Source organism: Octopus bimaculoides, chromosome 23 (genome assembly GCF_046866305.1).
Source record: "Octopus bimaculoides isolate indiv1 chromosome 23, ASM4686630v1, whole genome shotgun sequence".
Taxonomy (NCBI): Eukaryota; Metazoa; Mollusca; class Cephalopoda; order Octopoda; family Octopodidae; genus Octopus; species Octopus bimaculoides.
In genome coordinates this window covers 16,967,105-16,979,761 of record NC_142950.1, presented here as the reverse complement: position 1 = coordinate 16,979,761, position 12,657 = coordinate 16,967,105, and the positions used below count along the sequence as shown (strand labels likewise).

The following is a 12,657-nucleotide window of genomic DNA, read 5'->3' as shown; positions in this document are numbered from 1 at the left end:
ATATATACACACATGCGTATATGTATATACACATAAATACGAACATACATATATACATATATACATACTTATATATAAGCACACACACACATGTATATTATATATAAGACAAAGACGGAACGAATGAGAAAAAGAGAGAAAGAAAAGGAAAGTGAAAAAGAGAGGGATAGAGAAAGAGAGAAAAGCGGATAGAAAGAGAGGGAGCTAGACATGCAGAAATAGAGAGAGAGAGAGAGAGAGAGAGAGAGAAAGTTTTTATGTTAGGAAGAAATAACTAAAAAAAAAAAAAGATCAAAGATGTTGAATTATTTTTTTTGTCAAAAATCCAACTTTTGAAAGTGAAGAAGTGAAAAAGATAAAGAAGTACAGATTAGTGATGTCTTGGAATAAAACAACAACAACAACTACTACAACAACAACAACCAAGGAGAGAATGTAATTCAGTTTTGGGGGAAATTTGGTTAAGACGTCTGGAGATAAAAGAGTAACAACAGCAATAATAACACCACTACTACTACTACTACTACTACTACTACTGCTGCTGCTGCTGCTGCTGCTGCTGCTGCTGTTGCTGCTGTAGTTGCTGCTAATTATTTCTACTATAAGTAAAATTTTATAAGCAAAATAAGCCTGAAATTTTGGGGAAGGAAGCAGTCGATTACATCGACCTCAGTATTTAACAGACATTTATTTTATCAACCTCGAAAGGATGAAAGGTAAAGTCGACCGCAGCAGAATTATTTCTACTACAGCAACACGGCTTAAAGTTTTTGGGAGTAGGGCTAAGTCGATTACATTGACCCCAATCCTCGATCGACTGGTACTTATCTTATCAATCCCAAAAGGATGAAAGGTAAAGTTGATATCAGTGGAATTTGAACCTAGAACGTTAAAATCTGGAAGAAATGTCGCCAAGCATTTTGTTCGGAGGTCTAATGATTGTGCAAACTCATCACCTTCCTTCCAGCAATAATGACCGACGCAAAAAAGAAAATGCTTCTTAGAAACACGAAGAAGACAAAAAAGCTCACCTAATAACACATCACACACGCGCGCGCACACACAGACCTATGCTATTACTCACAATGTGAGACATGCTCCAACATTGACATACACAGTGAAAATTACGCACAAAAACTCTGACACATACATACACCTATACATATGTGGGTGAGTAGGGTATGTACACACACACACACACTTGTGTTTGTGTACATACTCTACTCACACTTGTGTGAGTGTGAGTGTGTGTATGGGTGTGTGTGTACTTGTGTGTGTTACAGGTCTTCCTCGGTCATTTATACCACATGGAAACGAAATCACTGGCCCTATAAGTTTTAAGGCTTAAAAGCGGCACTGTCCTGGGAGCTTTGTTGTTTTTTACTTATACTTTGCCTCAGTCAAAGCAAAACAAGACACGACCGTGTCTTCAACAGGACAACTAAGATGGCCACCTTGACTTGGAACGTAATATCAAAGAAAAAACCAAAACCACGAATCAAAGATTTACCGTCTTCTACTCCTCGACAGGACCTATTGTAGTTCAGTGGTCATAGGAAATTGTCATACCGTCCGGCCATTTACCGTCCCCTCGGTCTAGCCCTGCTGGCTCGAGCTGGGAAGGGAAGCCTGCGGTGTCTAGATCATGCTTTATTAGTTTGCTAAAGGCTGCCTGGCGTTGAAGGCTCCAGCACTATAACTGTATGATAGTTATTTCACTAAGAAACCATGGAAGGCGTGTATAAAACCATGCAGAGACTTATGTTCAACGAAGCGAACGAATTAATACATCAGACAAGCTTATAACAAAAACAAAAGACCGAAAAAAATAACAAAAAACAAAAACAAAACAAAACAAAACGAAGTAAAGAAACAAACAAGCAAAAATTCTCCATCACAGACCAATCAAAATAAAATGAGGGTTTCTATCCTGGTTTATATTCTCATTATTTTCTTTGTCAAATTTATTTATACCCATTATTACAAACTTTGATATTTTTCCTGTTATAAACGCGTTTCAAATCTCAATTGTTTGTCGTTGTTATTATTGTTGTAGTTATTATTGACATTATTGTTACTTTTTATATTCTTGTTTAAGTATTTTATTTCTGTATTGATTTTTTCTCTGTTGACAGTTTAAAAAAGAAAAACAAGCAAAACAATTAAAACAAACTTTATATCTCTTTATATCTTTTAAATAGCTTTTCAATTCATTTCTGTTACCTTTCGTTCGTTCTCTCTCTCTCTTCCATTGCTTCTCCTTCTCTTTCTGTATCTCGCTTTCCCTTTCTCCTTCTCTCTCTCTCTCTCTCTTCATCTCTTTCTATCATCTTAACTGTCTTTTTATTTATTTCTTCCTCTTTCCAAACTGTGACATTCATTAGAATTACTCGACTAAATTTGCAATTAGGTTCTCTGAATATAAAAAAAGCCCCACTTGTGTGTGTGTGTGTGTGCGCGCGCTTATGTGTACGTTTACATGTGTGTATATATATATATATATATATATGTATATATATATATATATATATATGTATATATATATATATATATATATATATATATATATATATATATATATATATATATATATATATATATATGCACGCACATGCACACACGTGTAGACGCACGCGCGCACACACACATACACATATACACGTATATGCTTCTGTGTTTCTGTGTGTATGCGTGTGTGCGCGTATATATATTTCTATATCTCTATCTATCTATCTATCTATCTATCTATCTATCTATCTATATATATATATATATCTATATACATATATATATATATATATATATATATATATATGTATGTATATATACATACACGCGCGCACATACATACATGCACATGCACATTCAAATATGTATGTGTGTATATTGTGTGTGTGTGTGTGTGTGTGTGTGTGTGTGTGTGTGTGTGTGTGTGTGTGTGTGTGTGTGTGTATGCATGAAAGGAATCATCGGAGCGTCCAAAAATGTTTTTTATGTTGTCTTTACAGAAAAATGGACAGATAAAAAACACCAACAAAAACAACAACAAAAAAACAAACCAAATAATTCAAACAAAGCACACAACATCAACAACAACAACAACAACCCTGAGCCAAAGCTAATTAGAATAACAGAGGTGATGTTTTTTACAATGGTGATTAAGGATGTTAAAAATGAAATTACTTTTACTTCACTGATTCTCTCTTTCTTTCTTCTGTCAAATGCGATCCAAATGATAATGACGATATTTAAAAAAAGTTTTGGTACAAGGCCAGCAATTTTAAGGGAAAGGGGCTTGTCGATTACATCAACCTCAGTGCTCAACTGGTACTTATTTTATCGACACCGAAAGGTTGAAAGCAAAGTCGATCTCGGCGGAATTGGAACACAGAAAGTGTTAACCGGTAGGTTAACAATTCTGCCAGCCCAGCACTTAAATAATAATCTTTTCTTTATTGGCCACATGGGTCGAACATAGTGCAACACAAGGGACAAAGACAAGTGGGGCTTAGCATAAAATTTTGTGTATAAAGAGAGAACAATTAGCAACAAAAATTCCCCCAAAGTTCTACAACAAAATTTCACTCAGTGAAAACCAAGGAACCCCTCACATCCTGGTTACCCCGACCGCAAGAGACACCTCAGCAAGTGCCTCTCTCCTTCTCAACTCCTCCAGCTTACAAGCATATGTACAGAGTTAGCCCATTCACACGGGCCATCCTCGCCACATTCACCCGCCTTTCAACAAAAAGGCAGCGGAGCGATCCTCACGATGGACTATAGGCTGATAACCGGATCCCTGTTAAATGCGTCAGCAGCTGTTTGACAAAGCTTTAAAAATCTGCAATGCTCGGACTCTGCATGCAAAACGGTTTTGTCTCTCTGCGGACATCTCAGACAGGTCCGTCAGACAGGCAGCACTTCTATTTTCTCTTAGAGCTCGTTTCAGTCTGGCAGAGCTCCCCGGTATTATCAGGGATTTCCATAGGCCTCAGCCCGAAAGTCAACCGGAAAAGACCAGCTAATTCATCCCATCATGACACCCAGAGTTTCCCCGAGGATGTCATCGCTCTTGCCTAGCACTAAATCCATCGACCGCGTTTCCCAACTGGTAGAGGTCTACGAGCGTCTGCCGACACTCCCGGTGTCAATCATCCTTTCTCGGTCTACGCTTGATCGAGGAGGATTGTAGCTCGTCAATGAGGTGATCTGCGGAAGATCCTGCCTGACAAGCATCACAGAGAGAGAGAGAGAGAGAGAGAGAGAGAGAGAGAGAGAGAGAGAGATAGAGAGATAGAGAGAGAGAGAGAGAGAGAGAGAGAGAGAGAAAGAGAGAGAGATATAGAGAGAGATAGAGAGATAGATAGATAGATAGATAGATAGAGAGAGAGAGAGAGAGAGAGAGAGAGAGAGAGAGAGAGAGAGAGAGAGAATACACTGGGCACGCCGTGGATAATGATACGGCAGACATGCGCCGAGGCTGCAACATCGCTAGCGTTTCTTTAATAGTGAACAGATGTGACCACTGTTTGTTAGATAAAATTTTCCGCAGCTTGTCTCATTGACAGAGCTACAGTCCTGGATCAACAGTAGACCGAGTAAGGCACCTGGAGTGTCAACAAGTGCTCATAGTCCTCTGCCAGTCAGGCAGTGCGGTTGATGGAAGTTCCACATTGGATATCAGTGGCAGGCAAGAGCGACGATGTCCTCGGGGAAACTCTGGGCGTCGGGAGTCGGGGGATCAGTTTCCTGGTCATTTTCGGGGCACTTTCAGGCCGGAGCCGATGGATAATTTCCAGAAATCTCTGACCTGGTAGTGTTACCGGAGAGCTCTACCTGTTCGATACAGGCTCTTCAGGCACGGAAGTGCTGTCTGACGGATGTCCGAGAGGTACGCAAGGCGACAATACCGTTCTCCTTGGTTGTCTCTGTGCGGAGCTGCCTCACAATTTTATTGTTCGAATTTTTATTGTTAATTCTTATTGTCTTTTACTCTTTACACGCCCCGGAATACAAGACCAACAATATAAGTAAAATCCCCACTGTCCCTTCAGTTGGACTGACCTGTGATTTTGTGTGGTCCATGTGGTCAATAAAGAAAGAATTATTATTATTATTATTATTATTATTATTATTATTATTATTATTATTATTATTATTATTATTATTATATATCTATACATATACATTTGACATGGGCGATTCTTTCTTGTCTTGCGATTCACGGTCAAACGTGGGTGGAATTGCGCAAAAATTACACAGATGTGTAGAATGATCCGGTAGTGATGCTGTCCTTTGTATTTTTTCATAGCTCCCATGGTTACCGAGATAATCTACAATAATAATACTCTTGTGTTTATGAATGAGAAAGGAAGGGGTGATACATGAATAAGGAAGGAAGGGGTGATGGCATATTTTTTCATATCTCCCATGGTTACCAAGATAATCTACTATAATAATACTCTTGTTTTTATGAATGAGAAAGGAAGGAGTGATAGATGAATAAGGAAGGAAGGGGTGATGTCATACTTGGTAGTGGGATGATGAAAATTGTACGCTGAAAAAATAAAACAAACAGCGTTTCAACTCTGTAAATATATGTGTGTGTATGTAAAAGGGGAGTATGTGAATGTGTGTGCGTGCGCGCGCAATGGAATTGGAATGGTTCATCTTTGTTCGCTTAGTATTTGGGTTTAATTTTTGATTTTGTTCAATCTTAGTTGTCTTTTGTTGTTGGTTAGTTATTTTTAGCGTTTCAACAGAAAAATGTCATTCTAAAATTGTTTTTTAACATAAGCGTGCCCAAACAAGTCGAATGCTTACACAGAGCAGGTTTTACAGCCACATCATCCAAACCGACCGGGTGAAACCGGGCTTGTGGCCTGTGTGTTTTCTGTACTCTGTTTATCATTTTGTCTACGTGTTGTTTACAATGTCCTGTACCCAGATATGCATCTATATATACAGATAGATGTAAGTATGTACATAGATGTACGTATATATGCATATACTCATTTATTATTTGTATTATATATATATATATATATATATATATATATATATATATATATATATATATATATATATATATATATATATATATATATATATATATATATATATAAAACAAATAATAAATGAGTATATGCATATATACATACAGGTATGTGTATACCTACGTCTACTTGTATATATAGGTGCATATCTGGGTACAGGAAATTGCAAACAAAATGTAGACAAAAAATAATAATAACCAGAGTACAGAACACACAGAGGCCACATAGAGAACATTTTCCTTCATCAGCTACCCCCATTCTAACACAGGCGTTTCGAAGAGTAGGGCAGGACGCATAGTTAAAATGGCTCTTCCCATGGATCACAAATTAAATTTGTATACACAAATTAAACTGTACCATGGAGGAATGTAGTGGCGGACAGAAAACAAGACAGGAAAACAAACGGAAAAGGCTATACGGCCAGACGTGAAAAATTATGTGTATGTGGAACGCTGTGAAGCAACGAACTGGAAGCGGGACAGTAGTTCGCGTGTTTGCTTGGCGATAGCCAAGGAAGAAAAGAATTAGTACGTGGACACATGTGACCACGAGGGGTAAGGAAGAGAGAGTGGTAGAGGGAGAAACAAGGGGAGGAAGTAGAAAATAGGTGAGCAACGAGAGAAAGAGAGGAAGCGAGAAATATAGTAGTAACAGAAGGAAGAACGAGAGGAGGAGAGAGATATAGTAATAACAGGAGGAAGAACGAGAGGGGTAAAGAGAGAGGTACGTAGTAGTAACAGAAGGAAGAATGAGAGGGGGAAATATATATATAATAATAATAATAATAATAATAATAATAATAATAATAATAATAATAATAATAATAATAATAGGGATAAAATCCAAAATTACAAGTAAAAACTCAATTAAAATCAATTTATTAAAAATTAAAATTAAATTAAGTTTCACAGAGTAAAATATATATAAATATATAGTTTTAGGGAAAAGAACCAAAGTTCATGAACTCATCGATGAAAATCCACTGTCACATATAGAAAAACTAATAATTAAAAGCACAATAAATGAGTATAATATAATACAAAGTAAATACCATAAGATAAAGATAATATTATCTTTATCTTATGATATTTACTTTGTATTATATTATACTCATTTATTGTGCTTTTAATTATTAGTTTTTCTATGTGACAGTGGATTTTCATCGATGAGTTCATGAACCTTGGTTCTTTTCCCTAAAACTATATATATATATATATATATATATATATGTATGTGTGTGTGTGTGTGTGTGTGTGTGTGTGTGTGTGTGTGTGTGTGTGTGTGTGTGTGTGTTGTGTTTCTCTCTCTTCCCTCCGCTTGATAACCAGTGTTGGTTCGTTTGCGTCCCTGTAAGCAAACAGTTCGGTAAATGACACAAATGGCACCGACAGAATAAGTAGCAGGCTTAACAAAGATAAAGTATTGGCGCCGATTTGTATTGATAAAAAATCTTTCAAGGCGGCGCTCCAGCATGGACACAGTCCAACGATTGAAACAAGCAAAAGATTAAAGATTTCGTAATGGCATCAGCCTTGGAGTAATATAAGATCACAAGAATCACAGTAGAGAAACTGTATGCCAGAGGAATTGTCAAGTTCCATAGATACGTTTTGATGTTCGATGTGTTCTTCATGAAAGTTTTTGTACCGCACTGTGAAGGATTGTCTTTAGTACCCCAACGAACAAACAATGAAATAAAATAGATCAGAAACATAAAATTTATAGAAATCGATTTGGTCGCTTACTTTTGTGTAGGAACTGTCTCCATCTTCATTTTATGTCTCCTTTGTGTGTCAATTTGGCCAAGCATCTGTCGCAACACTTCCATCAAAGCCGTGAACTGTCCAACGAAAAATACGAAACGATATACTACAAATTTGTTACGTGATATTTTACCAAAAAGGAAACAACAATGAAATAAATCGAATGTTTTTAAGTATTAAAACATGGCGTCGTTAAATGAATACATCGCACAAATGGGTAGAAGAAATGGCGGTGTTGATTAAGGAGTTTACAAATTCGCTCAACAATCACGTAGTTTCGAGTTAATTCCAACTATGCATTGCCTTCGTATATGTTCCTTTCTATTTTATCAGTCTCGGATCCAGTAAGTCATTGCGAAAAAGTTTTGGTAAACAGAAAATACTTTGGATGCCCGTCCGTTGGACTGTTACTGAACAGTAGACCACCATTCGGAGAGTGGATGGTTTTACCAGCCAATGTCTAGATGGGGGTCAATCTCTCTCTCTCTCTCTATCTCTCTCTCTCTCTCTCTCTCTCTCTTTCTCTCTCTCTCTCTCTCTCTCTCTCTCTCTCTCTCTCTCTATATATATATATATATATATATATAAATATATACATTATATCATTCTTGCAACTTGCCTGCATTAAGAGGTGCTATCACAGGGTTACAAGACTAGTTCTGTAGCGCACCAACAGAAGCCAACATGCGGTTGCGTGCGCAGTGAGAGTTAGCAACGCCCTTTATGAGGTCTATTTTGCAAGTTGTGAAATTTGTGTTTTTGTGATCACGTGTGTGCTATAGTCTGTGATTTTGTCATGGACAGGAACAAAGAGCCAACGTGAAAATTTACGTTAAACTTGGGAAGTGTACTGCAGAGTCATTGAGCATGTTTCGGCAAGCTTACGGCGATGGGGCAATAGGTCGTACACAATGTTTCGAGTGGCACGGGCGCTTCAAAAGCAGAAGAACGTCCCTGGAAGACTTGAAGCGTTTGAAGGAGGACATTTGTCGGAAGCGACCGAATCTGTGGAGCGTGAAAAATTGAATTCTTCACGATGGCAAAGCACCTTGTCCCCGAGCTATCCTCACTCGTGAGTTTCTCACCAAAAAGAACATGGTATCGCTTCCACATCCACCATATTCGCCAGATTTAACATCTGTGGACTTCCATTTCTTTCCGAAGATGAAAATACAGCTCAAAGGTCGCCATTTTAACACCGTTGTCGATATCCAGAATGAATCACTTACGAAAAACGATTTCCAGGCTTGATTTCAAAAGTGGCAGGGACGCTGGGACCGATATATTGCCGCGCAAGGTGACTATTTCGAAACAGATGATGTTAAAACTTACATAAGTAAGTTATTTCTTATTAAACATAACAAGTCCGGGAACTTTTTGATACCACCTCGTATTTTATGCATTCCTCTTTCCCTCATCACACTGTCCTCAAATCTCCCCCCCACCCATCTCAGAATTTCTCCTAATAACTGTGTCTGTGGCACGGTGACATTGTCATTGTTATCGTCGTTATTGTTTGACTTCTGTTGAAGAATTGTATGTGAAAAGCGAAGGACGTTGTTACCTCAGAACGATAAAACACCACCACGCACGTTACCAACTGCGTTGGTTGGATCAAGTAATGAATACCAATGTGAACACTACCACAACAACCATCACACCGCCGACAATAACCCTACCAACAACCAGCACCAGCGTCACTGTCACTGCCTTTGCCGCCACCACCGCCGCTGCCGTTGCCGCCGCTACCGCTGTCGACGCTGCGGCTGCCGCTGCTGCCACTGCCGCCGTTGCCGCCGCTGTCGTATTTAACATGTCATTAAATTCGAGGCAATTTGCTGTTAAGATATTGAATAACGCAACTAATTGACTCTCTACCTTGACCTTCTCCTCCTCCTTCCTCTGATAATAATAATAATAATAATAATAATAATAATAATAATAATAATAATAATAATAATAATAATAATAATGATGATGATGAGGAGGAGGAGGAGGAGGACGATGATGATGGTAATGATAATAAAATAATCGTTTTGTTTTTTTGTTTTTTCTTTTTTTAAAGATATGAAATAACAGGAATGCTGGAAACAAGAACAGCCACAATGAAAGTGGAACAAGTGCAAGAAATAGCAACAGAATCTCCCAGAAATTACGGCTTACGTTGTTTACAAGACTCGGGATGCATTGAGGGATATAACCCTAGATAGAGACACATATAATAACTGGAAAACGAAACAGAAAGTAAAATGTAAAACAGAATGAAAAGCCTTTGATCACAAATCTGCTCGAGCAGAGTTGACCTACAACAAAATAAAATACAAAAAAAACAACAAAAAACAAAAAATATATGAGCGAGTGAGCGAACGTGAGAGCGGTGGCTCAATATGCTTGAAATAGTAGCACACCTTCAAATGACAGTACAACGTTTTCAAAATGAACGCATGGATTGGATAATGTGGTCGTGGTTATGGCCAGAACACCTTTCCTTTCGGGTTTGCTAGATCATGGCTGAGCTGGGATTAAACGTCGTCAATGAGGACATGCATATTTCCTAGAAATATTATGTATGAAATGAATGGATCGACTCGCCATTGAATAGGCCAAATTAGGTGAAATACCAATAAAAGCAATGACAACTTTAACAGTAACAAGAACTACAACGAGAATAATTAAACCATCAACAACTACTACAATATTAATAACTTCCACGAAGGCACAGGCGTGCCTGTGATAAGCTTGCTTCCCAACCACATAGGTGCGGGTTCAGACCCACTACGTGGCACCTTGTGCAAGTGTCTTCTCCAATAGCCTCAAGTTGACTAAAGCCTTGCGAGTGGATTTGATAGACGGAAAGTGAGAGAAGCCCATCGTATATATATATATATATATATATATATATATATATATATATATATATATATATATATATATATATATATATATATATATATATATGTGTGTGTGTGTGTGTATGTGTGTGTGTGTGTGTGTGTGTGTGTGTGTGTGTGTGTGCGTGTGTGTATGTGTCTTTGTGTCCCAGTTTGTTCCTCCCCCACCGCTTGGCGTCCGGTGTTAGTGTGTTTGTAACTTTGCGGTTCGGCAAAAATGGATAGAATAAGTACTGGTGTCGATTCGTTCGACTAAAGAAATCTTTAAGGCGATGCCCCAGCATGGCCACAGCCTAATGACTGAAACAAATTCAAGATAAAAGACAACGGTAACACCATCAACAACAACAACATGACTAATAACTTCTAGAACAATCATAACAAAAACCACATCAACAGTAGAAATCTTAGAAAAACAGCGGCAGCAGCAGCAGTAGCAGCAGCAACAATAAGAGTGAATACAAAAAGTAAAATCCTTTGAAAATATGGAGAAAATAAAGAAATGTATTCAGTGAGAATAAGTGTGAGGTTGATGATGATGATGACCATGGAGATGATGATAATTATGATGATGGTAATGATGAAGATGACGGCGACGGTGATGAATACGACGATGCTGGTAACAGTGATAATGACAAGGGTGATGACGGGAGTGATGATGATGATGATGATGATGATGATGATGATGATGGTGGTGGTGATGATGATGATGATGATGATGGTAATGATGACGATGATGATGATCATCAGTATAAAGTTGATTACGATGACGATGATAACGATGATGCTGACGGTGAGAGGGAGAGGAGAGGAATGAGAGCGAGAGGAGAGAGAGGAGATGGATTAGAGAGAGAGAGAGAGAGAGAGAGAGGAGAGGGAGTGCGGAGTTAGAAGTAAATGCAGTAGGAGGATGATAATGTGGATACGGAAAATGATACGCTATCGCTGATATTAATGTTGACAACGACGGCGACGACGGTGATGGCGGTGGTAGTGGTGGTGGTGGATATCATTAATATTTGTAAAATATTAATGATAGCAAAATAATCAACTCAACCTGAGCAATAAACAACAACAACAACAGCAACAACAAAAAGAACAAAAGTAACAGCAAGGAAAAACAAAATAAGCCAATGAAAACGAAAACAAAAACAATGTAAACCAAATGAAATCATGAATAGAGTAGATTAATATTAACGTTGTCGCTGTCGTTGTTGTTGTTGTTATTATTATTATTATCATTCTTCTTCTTCTTCTTCTTCTTCTTCTTCTTCTTCTTCTTCTTCTTCTTCTTCTTCTTCTTCTTCTTCTTCTTATTATTATTATTATTATTATTATTATTATTATTATTATTATTATTGTTAAGAGAGCAGTGCATGCGGTCAAAGAAACGCTGGGGTACAAATATACGAAGCCCAATATACCCATCATAACTACCCGTCAGATAAGGGTACAACAGGCATATGCATCACAACCGTATGTGCACCATATGGTGATCTCATATGAAGATAAACAGCGTTTGACCTTGCAAGTGGGGCCCAGTTAGAATTTTTTTCAGGTCGACTCGCCCATCCAGCTCAAAAGGTTCCTGAATAAGGGTTGTTCAAGAATTATGACTGAAACACCCATGTTTCCAGATGTGAATGATTCAAACGCCAAAGACTCCCTCCCAACTCATCGCTATGATATTCTCCCACTACTTCTGCTCGTGATCAGAGATGTACATATCGTCTGCCTCCAAGGGACATTCTCAACTGGTTAAAGTCAAGCAACTGACAAGTAAATATGTGATATTGAGCAGAATATCTACTGTAGCCCTTCTTTTATACCAAAACAAGTCATGTACATATTATTATTATTGAGTAAGAGAGTAGTGCATGCCATAAAAGTGACACTGGGGTAAAATATACGAAGCCCATTATACCCATCATGACTACCCGTCTGATA

The 12,657-nt window shown here is 38.0% G+C and overlaps 1 protein-coding gene across 1 annotated transcript in view; it reads right to left on the bottom strand.

Moving 5' to 3' along the window:
• Positions 1-12,657, bottom strand: part of LOC106871154 (SCY1-like protein 2) — a 726,002-nt gene that overhangs the window by 80,311 nt on the left and 633,034 nt on the right. Inside the window, exon 14 of the mRNA XM_089340062.1 lies at positions 7,802-7,896. Coding sequence (XP_089196188.1) covers positions 7,802-7,896 — 95 coding nt within the window. The remainder of the gene's footprint in view (positions 1-7,801; positions 7,897-12,657) is intronic.